Source organism: Chelonus insularis, unplaced genomic scaffold (assembly GCF_013357705.1).
Source record: "Chelonus insularis isolate UGA/USDA-ARS -01 unplaced genomic scaffold, ASM1335770v1 contig_146_pilon, whole genome shotgun sequence".
Taxonomy (NCBI): Eukaryota; Metazoa; Arthropoda; class Insecta; order Hymenoptera; family Braconidae; genus Chelonus; species Chelonus insularis.
The window spans coordinates 1484215-1499144 of NW_023276387.1; the positions used below are offsets into that span (position 1 = coordinate 1484215).

General features: G+C 30.3%; 3 protein-coding genes across 5 annotated transcripts; all 3 read right to left on the reverse strand.

The window, feature by feature from the left end:
• Window positions 1-825: 825 nt before the first annotated feature.
• Window positions 826-2539, reverse strand: LOC118063628 (heat shock factor 2-binding protein-like). The gene is made up of 5 exons (XM_035077725.1): window positions 2278-2539; window positions 2017-2197; window positions 1717-1940; window positions 1316-1578; window positions 826-1242 (listed from the first exon to the last, which is right to left on the reverse strand). Exons 1-5 carry the CDS (start codon window positions 2329-2331, stop codon window positions 879-881), a joined length of 1086 nt encoding a protein of 361 aa, XP_034933616.1. The 5' UTR covers window positions 2332-2539; the 3' UTR covers window positions 826-878.
• Window positions 2540-3072: 533 nt separating this feature from the next.
• Window positions 3073-5491, reverse strand: LOC118063608 (polyubiquitin-like). The gene is made up of 2 exons (XM_035077687.1): window positions 5343-5491; window positions 3073-4933 (listed from the first exon to the last, which is right to left on the reverse strand). The coding sequence occupies exon 2, from the start codon at window positions 4925-4927 to the stop codon at window positions 3320-3322; it is 1608 nt and encodes a 535-aa protein (XP_034933578.1). The 5' UTR covers window positions 4928-4933; window positions 5343-5491; the 3' UTR covers window positions 3073-3319.
• Window positions 5492-6853: 1362 nt separating this feature from the next.
• Zn72D (Zinc-finger protein 72D) lies at window positions 6854-14242 on the reverse strand. Of its 3 annotated transcripts, none has more exons than XM_035096866.1 (11): window positions 14084-14242; window positions 13570-13733; window positions 13090-13425; window positions 12193-12759; window positions 11394-12110; window positions 10979-11321; window positions 10710-10897; window positions 9345-9490; window positions 7852-7947; window positions 7657-7777; window positions 6854-7175 (listed from the first exon to the last, which is right to left on the reverse strand). In XM_035096866.1, the coding sequence occupies exons 1-11, from the start codon at window positions 14131-14133 to the stop codon at window positions 6895-6897; spliced, it is 3009 nt and encodes a 1002-aa protein (XP_034952757.1). In that variant the 5' UTR covers window positions 14134-14242; the 3' UTR covers window positions 6854-6894. The 3 variants fall into 3 exon arrangements, with proteins under 3 accessions (XP_034952757.1, XP_034952758.1, XP_034952756.1); XM_035096867.1 differs by having other exon boundaries at window positions 12193-12648; window positions 13090-13437; window positions 14084-14225; XM_035096865.1 differs by having other exon boundaries at window positions 13090-13437; window positions 14084-14225.
• Window positions 14243-14930: the final 688 nt, after the last annotated feature.

The window sequence follows — 14930 nt, forward strand, 5'->3', positions numbered from 1 at the left end:
TCTCTGCTATGGATTTCATCATTGAGCAAGCGCGATTGCGTTTTCAACCATCGCCATCATGAGAACCGATAGTTGCTATATTTTTTTATTCAACATTTATTACAATATTTTTTCCTTTTTTTTTTATTTTTTATTTAATCACTCTTTCAAGTATCTTGTCAATATTAAAATTCAATCAACCATTGCATTTAAAAAGATAACATTTTTATTTCTCTTGAAAATTATTTATAATAATGTAATCATATTAATGAATTTAAATTGAAAGATAAATTATCATAAATTAGAAAAATATCCATTTAACTTTTTTTATATATATATATAATAAAAAAATAAATGTTATGTCTCATTTTTTGTTACAAAAAAGTTAAAGAAAATAAAGTATCCATCACCAATTATTTAGTTGTAATCAATTAAATTATTAGAATTCAAGTTAGCAATTAATTATTTGCTATAAAAATGAAGAATGTTTTAGTTGAGTTAAAGTAAAATATAGAAAAGATCATTTTTTTGATTGTCGAGAGGAATCGAACTCGGAATGAGAGCTCTAGAATCCAAAAACTACGTACTTTTACTCCAGGATTCACTTCTGCATTGATTGCAGCAGTACTGGCGCCTTGTCTTGGCACGCCCGTCGCCACAAATACTTTTAACAGATCGATAATCGTAGCCGGGAGGTCTGAGCAGTCGCTTTATGTCCTTGCCATGACTCAACTAGCACTGATGAACCAATATAAAGTCATATCAACCGTTAATTTCTCATTTAGTTATCAAGGAATCTATTAACTTATCTATTCATACTTCGAATGAGCTCATCAACACTGATACTTCCAGTAAAAGCACGTAGAAAAGTATTTATTCTATTATTTACACTTGATCAGTTAGTTGGAATTATTGGAAAGTTTGGAAAAATTACTCAACGTATCAGCATCAGCTTGATCATTATTCAAATTGATCAACACTTCCTGAGCTTTTATAGCAATATCTGATCTGATATCCTGATCTTCCGATGCAGATAAAGTTTTGATTTTATCCATTGGTAGCTTCTCTAGAAGACGCTGGAGAATTTGAGGATCTAGTAAATTGTATGTAAGAGACTGAAGAAGTTGAAGCACTAGTGTTAATATTTCTACAGGTGTACAGTCTTCAAAACAATGTACAATTGATTCTTCAATGTTGAGTTGAAAGAGATATGAAAAGCCTTCACAATTCATGCTTATATTGAATAAAATTTTCAGCATTAATCTGTAAAGTTTTGAATGTTTTAATTAATTTTTAGCTCTTTTCTTTTTTTATTGATAAGAAATATTGCTTTTACTTTTTCATAACATTTCCAGTATCTCCAATCATCGTTGGCAAAAATTCAACTAAATATGCTATCAATGTTTTCCCCTCGGTATGATCAACAAGAAACTGCCTTCCTCCAGGTGTTGCTGATATATTTGTTATAATTCCCAAAATTGCCACGACAAATTGAGTTTCATTATTATTTATAGATGGAAAAGATGGTTGAAATGTTTCGATAAAGGAACGAACAGTTCCAACAGCAATAAATAAAAAATTGCTCACAATGGATTGATGCTAGAAGTGAATAAAAAGATTAGTCATGTTATGCAGGTCAATTAAATTGAAGTTTCAATTTTGATGCTAATTGATGTTGATTAGTTAAGTTTCATTAAAATGACATTCTAATTAAATTCATTTGATAATAGATCGTACTTCTGTGAGCCAAGTATTCACTATTTGAGGGTATTTTGATGACTTCCATAATAAATTACCAGTAACTGCTCCTAAATTGGCGCGTAAATTTACATTTTGTTCGTCTAGATTTATCAATGATTCTTTTTCTTCCTCTAATAATTCACGTTTCTTTGATTCCTTTTCTAATGCAGCAAATGTTTTGCCATATTCTAATTCTAACATGGCAATTCTTTGATCTTTTTCTGAAAATTTTTTATTTAATTATTAAATAAAATACTTACCCAATTGATAGTAAAATTATTACTAATTATTTTTTACCTTTTTGTAGTTGATAAAAGTCTTTTATCAGAGAATGAATGCTATCATGAACAAGCTTGAATCCCATTCGTACTTTTTCAATGGCTCTATCGATTGATGAATCGAAAACATACTCTGAAAGATTTTCAATTGTTGATACGAGCTGTTGCTGTACCACAATTAATGTCTCTATCAAATTATCCTTAAAAAAAAATCAATTGTACAATAATTATAAAAATAATTGATAAATTTAATTAAATTATAACCTCATTAAAAACCTACATTTCCATTTTGGCTTAAGGATATTTCATTATCCTTTATTTTTTCGTTTTCCATTGTTTATTAATGATTTGGTATTATTGAATAATAATAAAATATGTAATTAATATTGAATTTAAATATTTAAATATTAAAAAAACAAATTATTAATAGCGTCCAAAGTAAATGTTTACGTTAAATTAGTGCGTCCTAACGGTTTGATATAAATTGAATATGTTGATCTATATCGATAAGTACAGCCAAATTAGCCAAAAAAATATCAATTTAATAATGCTGCCAAAACTCAGGTAGCCATTAGATAAAATTATTATTTTATGAAATAAAATTTATTTACAGGTTATGTAATATAGCTGTATAAAATAGTATTATTTTTATCGGAATTAAATAAAAATCATTTTTTTTAATTTAGTTGCTCAAAATTTTTAAAAAATCGCCGTTAATTTACTGCGCATGTATTCTGCGTCGCGGTCACCACCTAGTGGCCGTGAACTAAACTAATATCAAAATGACGCTACCGAGGAAAAAATTGTTTATGTTAATATATTTTAATGTTTATATTTAATAGTTTTTGTAATTAAAAAATGAAAATAATTATGCATTATGAAATTTGATAAATTAAAGTTTCGATTGAAAAAAAAGTTTATTCAAGTGTATTTATCTATGTTCTGATAAAAGTGTATCGAAAAAAAAATGATTAAGGTAAGATAATTAATAGATTAATAATTTTAAGTGTTTTAAACAATAAGTAGTTAAATTAAGGTTTTGGAGATAGGGAATTAGAATGAAGACAACAATGAATTAAATTTGAACATATTTTTGCATTTTAATGATTAATAACCTCTTTTTTTTTTACATTAGACAATCAGTATAAAAAATTTCTATATCTATAATGTTAAAGAAAGAAAATTAGAGTTACAATAAACACATGAGCGAGATAATTGTAACATCAGTCCCTAAAGAATATCACTTAGAAATTTAAATAATCTGAATGTAAAATCATTGGTATTTGAATATTGAATTGAAGTTGATAATACTAATGAAGTCTTTAATGAAGAAGACCACCACGAAGTCGAAGAACTAAATGAAGGGTAGATTCTTTTTGAATATTATAATCAGACAATGTGCGTCCATCTTCAAGCTGTTTTCCAGCAAAGATCAATCGTTGTTGATCTGGTGGGATTCCTTCTTTGTCCTGGATCTTCGCCTTTACGTTTTCAATAGTGTCTGAAGCTTCAACCTCTAATGTGATGGTTTTTCCAGTCAGAGTTTTAACGAAAATTTGCATACCACCTCGAAGTCGAAGTACCAAGTGAAGGGTAGACTCTTTCTGGATGTTGTAGTCCGACAATGTGCGTCCATCTTCTAATTGTTTGCCAGCAAAGATTAATCTCTGTTGATCTGGAGGAATACCTTCTTTGTCTTGGATTTTAGCTTTTACATTTTCAATTGTGTCTGAAGCTTCAACCTCAAGGGTGATAGTTTTTCCAGTCAAGGTTTTAACGAAGATCTGCATACCACCACGGAGTCGGAGTACTAAATGAAGTGTAGATTCTTTCTGGATATTGTAGTCCGACAATGTGCGTCCATCTTCGAGTTGTTTTCCAGCGAAGATTAATCTCTGTTGATCTGGTGGGATACCTTCTTTATCTTGGATCTTGGCTTTCACATTCTCAATAGTGTCGGATGCTTCAACTTCCAATGTGATAGTCTTTCCAGTAAGTGTTTTAACGAAGATTTGCATTCCTCCTCTGAGCCTAAGTACTAAATGGAGTGTTGATTCTTTCTGGATGTTGTAATCAGAAAGAGTGCGACCATCTTCCAATTGTTTTCCAGCGAAGATCAAACGTTGCTGGTCTGGTGGGATTCCTTCTTTGTCTTGGATTTTAGCTTTTACATTTTCAATTGTGTCTGAAGCTTCAACCTCAAGGGTGATAGTTTTTCCAGTTAAAGTCTTGACGAAAATCTGCATACCACCTCGAAGTCGAAGTACCAAGTGAAGGGTAGACTCTTTCTGGATGTTGTAGTCTGACAATGTGCGTCCATCTTCCAATTGTTTTCCAGCGAAGATCAATCGTTGCTGGTCTGGAGGAATACCTTCTTTGTCCTGGATTTTTGCTTTCACATTTTCGATGGTGTCTGAAGCTTCAACTTCAAGAGTAATGGTCTTTCCAGTCAAAGTTTTCACGAAAATTTGCATACCACCACGAAGTCGGAGTACTAAATGGAGTGTTGATTCTTTCTGGATGTTATAATCAGAAAGAGTACGACCATCTTCGAGTTGTTTTCCAGCGAAGATCAATCGTTGCTGGTCTGGTGGGATTCCTTCTTTATCTTGAATCTTAGCTTTCACATTTTCAATTGTGTCAGATGCTTCAACCTCAAGAGTGATAGTTTTTCCGGTCAAAGTCTTGACAAAGATCTGCATACCACCTCGAAGTCTAAGTACTAAATGAAGAGTCGACTCCTTTTGAATATTATAGTCAGAGAGAGTACGTCCATCTTCGAGTTGCTTTCCAGCGAAGATTAAACGTTGCTGGTCCGGTGGGATTCCTTCCTTGTCTTGAATCTTAGCTTTCACATTCTCAATGGTGTCTGAAGCCTCAACCTCGAGGGTGATGGTTTTTCCAGTTAAAGTCTTGACGAAGATCTGCATGATTATCTGAAATAAATCATTATCATTAGACATGTCGCAAGCATCTTACAAGTTACATCATCATTATGATTTTCAAAATTCATCAAACAAAAAGTCTACATGAGTCAACAAAATGGCGTCGATGTTTCACGTCTAGTCATCTTTTTCTATTTTACCTCAATTTAAAAAAAAGAAAACCAGATTTATTTAATTATTGATAATAACTTTCACGATAAATCAGTAAAATAAACTTCAAAACCTAAAAAAACGGAACAGAAATGATATACGTTTCCATTACGTATATCAAGGACACGCCCAAAATTTTTACTTACGAAAAAAAGGCCACGAATTGGTTAGAAAACAATCGAAAGTCTTGAAACAACAACAAGAATCATCTGGAAGATGATTAAAATAATTATTTGATCATTAAACTCACCTTTATTTGTTGCGATAACCTCTTGGGAGAACAAAGAAAATTTTCTTCACGGAGAAATGTTTCACTTTCAACAGCACTTGTGCTAATGGCGTCCCAAAGCGATGCCAAGGCTTTTATAGCCACTGCTCAGATGAACTAGTGATGACGTGTCTTTTATTCTGATTGGTCAAAATGCAGCAGCGTTAGGTTAGTTTGTCTGACGTCATGAAATCCTATTGGCTTACTAGAAGATTTGTCAGACAAAGGTTTTTCTTCGATCAATACTAATAATAAATATTCACGTTAATTATTTATGTTTTACAAAGAATAATAGTTTTAAGGAACTTGGATATCTAATTTTACTTATTTTGCTTGGTTTTTTACTGCTCTTTGTGACATATTTTGATGTCCCAGAACAGCTGATGATCTCAGCAGGGGGGCTAGGGGTAGGTTAAAATAAAAATAAAAATTCAACGACAATTGTCGAGTCATTGGAGCTGGAAAATATTGATTCTTGATGTTTCTAGAAAGTAGTTTTTATTAAAATTGATGACTCAAATTGCACTATTCATGATCTACTTATCTATCATGAGTTTAAAAAAAACTTAAAAACTAGGAATGACAATAAAAAATGCAATTTTGTCATTAATTTCTTATTTATTTGATTATTTCATCACTTTCCTGAATGACTAAACACACACATACACATCAAAATTCATCTCTAAACTACGATGAAATGATTATTTTAATTCATTTATTAATATTATAATTATTATTAAAACAATAATAATATTAACAATAATGATACTGATATCGTAAATTTTTATTTTTTCATTTCGTAAGATCCTTTTCCTATCATTCAAAATTTATATGACTCCAGAGTTAAATAAATTATATTTATGTCATCCACTAGTAATTTTTAATCATCAAATAATAATACTAATAATTAATATTAGCCTTAACACAATGACTAAATATAATTATAAAATATTTTTAAATTTCATCAAAGAATATTATTCATTTTTAGTAAAAAATAATTTACTAAAATTTTGACACTGCGTTAAAGGTTTAAAAAAATTTTCTCTTACTTAAAAACAGTTATTGAATTTTTTTCAATCATTATTCATATATTGTGTTAAATATAAAAAATATCTACCACAAATTAAATTTCAAAATTCAAAATACAATTAATTTTATGGAAAGATTTATCTATCTCTAGAATCAAGCAAAAAATTTGATTGTAAAAAAAATATTTTAATCAAAGAAAGGAGAAAGAAACATATTAATATTAAATTCTTTTTATATATAAATCACACGTATTCATTCAAGCTTATTATTATAAACAAGCAATTGACAATGGGAAAACGTTCGTTTTTTTTTTTCATAATCATTACATCAATATCTTCGTTTATTACGTGCTTGATTCAATTCATAAATTAATTATCTCAATTACTGCACTAGTTATTCAATTAATCTGTTGTTTTATTTCGTAAATTTAACTTCAGTGCTTTATATTTATATTCATTACTCAGCTTTTATAATCGTGCAAACAAATATTTTAGATGTTGACATTTTATTTTGAGTCTGTTTCCATTTTTTCTTCAGCTTTTTTATCCTTTTTTGATGCTTCACAATCAGTACCTTCACCATTACTATTATCACGTCTTCGTTTCCTTGGAAAACGTCCTTTATGTTTAGGTGGTGGTAATTGTTCCATACCCAATACTTTATGAATTTGTCTAAAAGCGACTAGACGTAATGCATGTTGAGCAGAAGCAGTTATATCTTCTCTCTGTTGAGCAGTCATATTACCTATTGCATCTACTGGCTCTTTTTCACAAGGATCAGCAATTCCTAACAAAAAATCAAAGTTCAATGTCAGTACATATTTTTTTTAAACAATATAAATAATATATATTTTATAACAGAAAAAAATATTATCAGATCGCCATAGTCATCTATGCAAGATCTTAATAGTTATCTTAGCTAGAAGAATCCAAAAGACTTGAATTCAATAGCATTTGATAATTTTAGGATCCTACTCAGCCTCGTCATCGGTATCATCATTTAAAATTAGTTTAAAAGTTGGAATATTAAGTTGAAGAAAAAGTAATGCAAAAAAATGAGATTTGGAGTAAATTAATTTAAAACTAGTGGAGATCTAAGAGAAAAGGAAACTACTCTAATTGTTGATCAAATATTAGAAGTTATGATAGGTGATTTTATTATCAATCAACTGTTAATAATTAAAACAATAAAAATCTATGGTTATTTTTTGCATTATTTTTATCTCAACCTAATTTATAAAATAATTTTAAAATTAATTAAACCTTACCTGGACTTCCAGGAAGTAAAATACCTCCAGCGACACATTCTAGTAACCTTCTTAAAGCTTCTCCAAGACTTAATGGACATCCTGCCGTACTTATCACCTTTTCAGTAAGCAATTCCAATGCCTAGAAATCAATAGGAATATTAATATTTTATATTTTATATTTTAATTTAAAAAAATGATGATTTATTGACTTACCCAAGGATTTAATGGTCCCCATGTAGGCACGCGATTACAGAGATCACGCATTATGCGGATAATAATAACACAGTTCTGGAGAGAAGATGCTCTAGCCTATTAAAAAATTCCAAAAAAGAGAAATAATGATGAATTATATGATAATACATTGAAACAAAAAAAAAATTTCATATCCCATTTTAGGAGACGACACCTGAACTAATTTGCTTTGTGGTGGGCTTTAGCTATTCCTTCCAGCCTCGTCATTATTTTATTATAATCACATTTCAATAAAATTCCAGCCCATTATCAAACTATTACCGGGTGTTTATTTATTTATTTATTATTATGAATTTATTTAATGCATCTACTAAGCTTATTTAATAACCTAACTTATAAATGGATAATAAAAAATTAATTTGAAATGATTATTTTGGTTCTTAATAACAAAAACACCCGGTATGTATATGACATTGTGTGTTTGTGCTTGTCTGTCTTTTTATTATTTATAATAAAAATACTGTAAATAAATTAATTAATATTAAGAACAAACGACAATTAAGAACACACTTACGTTATTTATTATGATAGACAGACTTAGAACAGACGCAATGAGGCTTGAGTTTAATCTATAATCCAGAATAATTAATTTTCTTATAACAATTATTGACAAATAGCAAATAAATATTTTAATTAATTTACGAAAAATAATAAAATTATTTTATGTGGCAAGTTAATCCTATTATTTTTTTTTTTTAGAACCTATTATTCTGGATACAACAATAAAAATATATATTATATAACATTTTTTTTTAGCAGATGTAAATGTACAAAATTTTTTGATATTTAATTATTATATATTATTAGTATCATTTACATTCTGCCAATTAAGAGAAAGCTTAATTAATGAAAGATGCCTATGTTTTGTTGTTTTATGTTTTTTTTTCTTTAAAAAATAGTCTTTCCATTTCTATTTTTTTTTCTATTCTTTTTATTACAAGGCTGGAAGTTTTAAGACTGCGCAGTTTTTTTTTTTTTATTTTCGTGCTCTTTATATGTCCATAGACAGAGAGAGGATAACTTGCACTTTTTTTTCAAGAAAAATTGAAAAAGAAAAAAAAAATTCGCGATTGCCTACTTGATTCGACGACTCAGAATGCATTTTTATACATCAATAGATTTTTATATTTTTCTTTTTTTTCTTATCAAATTAATATTGATCTCTTAAATGAATATACATCATCATTTTTAAACACAAAATTTATAAATATAATTCAACAATTGACAAATTTAATTAATTAATCATTGAAAACAAAAAAAAAAAAATTAAATTAAATACCCAAGTTAATGATAACTTTTCATTTAAAAGTTCATAGTAATGAACGATCTTTTTTATTTAAAAAAAAAAAAATATAAAACCTAACAAGATGTATAAAAAAATCATTCTCAGGCAGCAAACATCTAAGTAATTTAGGCAATAATTAATTTGATTCTGAACAGTTCAGTATTCAAACCTGAAACCACTTGGCATGCCTGAGTGCAGCTAAAGCCTCCAAACACTTAGCCTTGGGAAGTACATCTGGTGGGTCTGGTTTCGTCACTGCTGGCGTCGCGGGCGTCGTTTGCGGTTGAGCAGCTCCCTGCTGCTGTCCAGCATTATCTGAGATCCCAACAAAGAAAGCACACGCTTAGACAAAACTTAGAGTGTTTGATCATGCCATCGCGAATTATTATTTTGTTTTTTATCAACTTTATTATTCTTTCAGTTAATTTTTTTTTCTTTCCAACCCTCTTTGATTATTCTCTAAGTAATAATAGAGGGGTTTTCTTTTGTATTATTATTATTATTTTTGCATGATCAAAAAGTCCATAGTTATAAGATTGCCTTAGCGTTGTTTCCTTTTGCAAATATGGCAAGTTGGCCTTTTTAGGATGAAACTTTCAAAAAATTTTCATTTTTTTCTTCAGTTTTAGTATCAAGTTTAACGCTCTCTGTCTCTTATATCGGGTCTCACGCTGCACAAGAGCGTTTATATATATATATATATATTTATATTTCTTTTCTTTCATTTATTAAATATATAATATACTTTTTTATGATGATTTTATTGATTTGATTTTTAATACGCTTTAATTCGACGCGACAGTGTTAAAACAGTCCTCCAGGTACGACAAAGGTGTCGTCGCAGATTTAGATGATAGGAGAATTAAGGTAGCTATCGTTGGAAGTTAAATTATTTTCTGATACTTTAGCTGAAGATATATTACTTTTAAATAATTCACCTTAAGTTTTCAAATTAAACACTTCATTTTTTTTATATATATATACAATTATTAGAAAAAAATATTTTATTATTTTATTATTTACTTCTCAGTTATTCTCTGTGCACTTTTATTTTAATATTAATCATTATTTAACCGGTTCATTTTGAAAGATAAATCAATTTACTCGATGCCTAGAGCATATCAATAAAATGCGTGATTAGATAGATGGTTAACTAAATTAAAAAAATATTTTTTATAAATAATTATTATTGTTATTAAGTATATAACAACCAAATCGATAGCTACCTGTCGAGCTGAATGAGGAAGAATAAAATTAGTCAACAAAAAAAATAGACAATCAAACCATTTTAGTCCTGGATCAGTTTCCTGGTGCTTAAAGAATTAATCAGTTGATTCTTCAGGCCATGAAAAGAACAATTATTTCAGTGACATTATGGATAAATAATAATATATGAATTAATGTAAATTAATAATTAAATAGAGATAAAATGAAAATATAAAAATATATATTAGTTTAAAAAGTGAATTGTTTAATAAATAATCCGATTTTATCCTTTTCTTGGCCGTCGCGGTTATTTTTACAGTTATATTACCTGCAGCAGCTGTTGATTTTGTTGTTTCACGCATCAAAGGACTTGTCAAAGTCACACTGACTGTTACAGTTCCACCAGAAACAGTCAAAGCTGCTGATTCTGGATGTTTTCCAACATTATATGTTTCTTCTGGAGCAACTATTTTTAATTGAGCTGGTAAAATTTCCGCAACTTTGTTTAATAATGTCCTAAAAAGTAATTCAAGACAATTTAGTTTAATTAATTAAAAAAATTTTAAATAAATTTGTTTGATATGAAAATTATTTTACTTTGTAGGCTTTTCAGCACATAAGACCACTAAACAAACGTGATTATCACCAGATAAAAGTAATCCTTTAGCTAAATTACCAACACGCATCACTCCACGTAGAATTCTTGAATCTTCTTTTTCTTTTTGGAATGAGAATAAATTTCCATCACTACCATCCTCTTTTTGTGGTGGATTAATAGGTTTTTTCTTATCAGTACCTTCTTCTTTCTTAACAGAATCTGTATTTAAAATAGTTGTTGTTGTTGTTGTGGTTGTCGTTGTAGTTGTACTAGTTGAAGTATTAGAAGCCGATGGAGAATTTGTTGTAGTTGATGTAGGTAATGGTTGTGCAGCTTTTTTATCTATAAATAAAATATTTTCAATCAATATAAATTATTTTAAAAGGATAAATTGAAATAAAGATAAATACTAACTTGCTTCAGCCAAAGCATCAGAAACGAATTTCAATGCTTTTTCAGTGTGAGAGACAATTTTTTTAACAGCTTGAAGTTCTTCTTCTTTTGGATAAATAGTTGAGTGATGAGCATCAACATGTTTATCATCAGACGAATCTGATCTTCTAGGAACAACAGGGAACATAATTCCTGGAGGTCCAGGGAATGGTCGTGGCATTGGTGGAGCACCAGGCCCTCTTCCACAACGTCTATACCATTCATAATACTCTATTTCCTCCTCATATCTTCGTCGTTCTTCCCAATACATCATTTCTTCATCCATCATTGGACCTAACATACCCATTGGACCCATTTGATTCATTTCTTCTCGACGTCGAGAAAACTCCTCACGTGCTTGTTGACGACGATGTTTCTCTTCCATCATTTTTCGTTGTTTCAAACTTGGTTTAATATCCACCACTAAATCTGGATTCACCTTCTTCTTATAAGCAAATCGATGTCTACGACCTTTCATATGCATATCTTTGGCATTTGGATCGTTGAAACGACATTCACATAATTTACAATTGAAACTAATTATTTTCCCATCTTCTGATTTATTTTCTTCGATGTATTCTTGTCCCACTGGTTGAATATCTTTCTCTTCAGGTGTTACTTCTTCTTGGACTTCTTCTGTCGTTGTTTCTTCAGCTTTCACTTCTGTCGTATTTTGATTCACAGTTCCCAGATTACCCGCTAGATAATAAATACAATTGAAAGTTAATTTTATTTAAAATAAAATTGATTTAAATTAGTGGGAATAAAAAAAAATACTTACAAGCAACAAAATTAATTTTTGGTGTAGCAGTAACAGTAGGTTTTTTAGCCGCAGTTGTTTTGGCAGCAGCTGCAGGTTTAGGATTTAAAACAGTAGGATCAGCACTTGGAATTGGTTTGCCAAGTTTCGTATGAAGTTTAACAACCTTCTGATGCTTGGCACCACGAATGTGAGCAGCATAAGCATCATTTCCAGTACAAGTAACATCACATAGTTCACAACGCAGTGAATTACCAGCACCACGTGCTGGTGGTTGTTGAGGTACCTTCAAAGAAGCTTCCTTCTTCTTGTGTTTTTGACCTTCAAGATGCTCTCGATAAGTTTGGGGACCAGCACAACTGATTTTGCAGACATCACAATAATGAAGTTGTTGAGGTTTTGGTGGAGGTTTTGCTCTCATACTTTTCATTCCACCACCACCAGCTCCAAATCCCTTTCGTCCGTATCCCTGCCAACCTCCAGTCTTCTGGTTAGTCGAGTTGCTGTTTGCACTTTGTTGGGCTACGTACATAGTCGCAGCGCTATATAGCGCTGCGTCGTAGCCGGAATACGTTGTACTCGCCGTTTCTAAAGACAAATTGCAGATTCAAGATTCGCGAGCGCTTTTTTCGCTGTCGATTGATTTTTAATTTCTGCCGAGTTTATTTTTTCTTTCGAAACGGCGCGATTTTGTAAATATCAATCGCTTTTATTATCTATCAGCGATTCATATCCACGAATAATAATAGGAAATTTTTTCCGAAATATGTTTAACAATAAAAAGAAAAGCAATCGCTATTAAATTATATTAAACTTCTATTTTTCTTCATTGAAACAATTATTGTAATATATAAAATATTAATGAACATATTTCCAAAAATTTCCTGATGCAAATAAAAAGATTTATTTATCACTTACTATTTGTTGCAGCTGCAGGAGTGGCAGCAGGAGTAGCAGGAGCAGTATATCCCGAGGAATAAGTAGCACTTTGAGTAGGATTTGATTGTTGATAAGCAGTACTTGATGCTTGGTAAGTTTTAGCTTGACCAGTCGTTGTAGCTTGTCTTGCTGTACCCGTGTAAGCACTAGTAGTGCTATAAGCAGGTTTAGCTGCTTGATAATGAGTTTCAGTAGTGGTATAAGTAGCAGCGGCTGCTGCGGCTGCTGGTTGTTGATAATAAGTTTTTGTTGCGTCGTAAGTTGGTGCTGGAGCTGCACGTCCGTACCCGTAATCGTATGTCTGCGGCACAGCACCTGGATTAGCAGCTATAAGTGAAAAGGAATGTCTTATGTATCATAACCTAACGTGTCATTTTAATAATAGAATATTTATTGGATTATTTCGCAACTATTGATTGACTTCTATGATAAATATAACTAATAAATATAGATATTTACCAGCGTATGTAGTGCCTGTAGCGGCTGCAGCAGCAGCTGCCTGGTAAGTTTCGTATCCAGTAGCAGCCGCAGCAGCAGGTCTTTGAGTGTAAGTAGCAGCAGTTGCTGCTGGAGTCACAGCATATCCTGCTTGTCCTGTTTGATATGCAGCAGCACTAGTAGCTCTATAAAATATCAATGTAAATTAACAAAGTATACAATAATAATAGCATGATAATTATGAATGATAGAAATCATTTTATTTGTAATCAAGTCATGTTTTTGATGGATGATCAATGATAGCCAAAAGGCCAACATTTTTTGAATTGGATTAAAAATTAATTTGATAGACGCTTAGAAAGAATAAGTTGAAGTACAAAATGGCGGCTGAACCGGCTTCATAATCGCATGGTTAATAGTTTAACTAGTGAATAAAAATAGAGGAGATTGAAAGTCAATATGAAAGTCGATTGATATATATTTTGGAAAATGTCATTTTTTCCCTTTTTTTTAGTCAATTATTTTTTTTACTTACCCATATTGCGTTCCTCCGTGTGTAAAACCAAAATAATTGTTCTGAGCCATCCTTTCTCATACAGAGAGTCCCGGAAAGAGCGACTATTGCGGAAGTTGTCGGGCGTAACCACCATTCCAATGGAATAGTCTTGTTTCAGAGTTTGTTATTGGTGTTCATTTTAGTTTTCTACGATAACGTGATATTATTGGTGGAATAATCAATGACATTACCGAACATTGACGAAGATTCCCGATTATTTATACTATGCTGAAAAATGTATACTAAAGTTTAGATGATAAAATTGATTTCTATATTACCGATAAAACAAAGACAACGTTAGGGATGGGCGATATTGAAAAAAAATATCGATATCCGACAAACGATATTTCTCATCAATGGTTATCGATGTATCGATATTTTTTAAAAAATATCGATATATCGATATCAAAGTCATAAGCGGGATAATTTAAATTCTATTCATAAGTTTTATTATTGGATTATATCTGTAGATTTACTATGTAAAATTATTGTTATATTTATACATCACTTACAATAATCCTTCATAACCTAACTTTCTCAATTTTTGTTGTTTTTAATCTTTTTGATATTATTTGCAGAACCCTCGTCAGAAATAACATTTAGTTTACATTTTTCAATCAATCATGAATCTTCGTGGATCTTCTTGATATAGAGTTTCTAACCCTCTATCATCTTTATCTATACTGAACATGATTGTTTTTTTACTTTTTTTAATAATAAATTAATTAATAAATAATTAATAAACGCGTGAGACCTGATATTGAACATGTGACTACTAATGGCTTTTGGTTAGTTATTTAAAATACCACGAGAGGTCTCTACATGG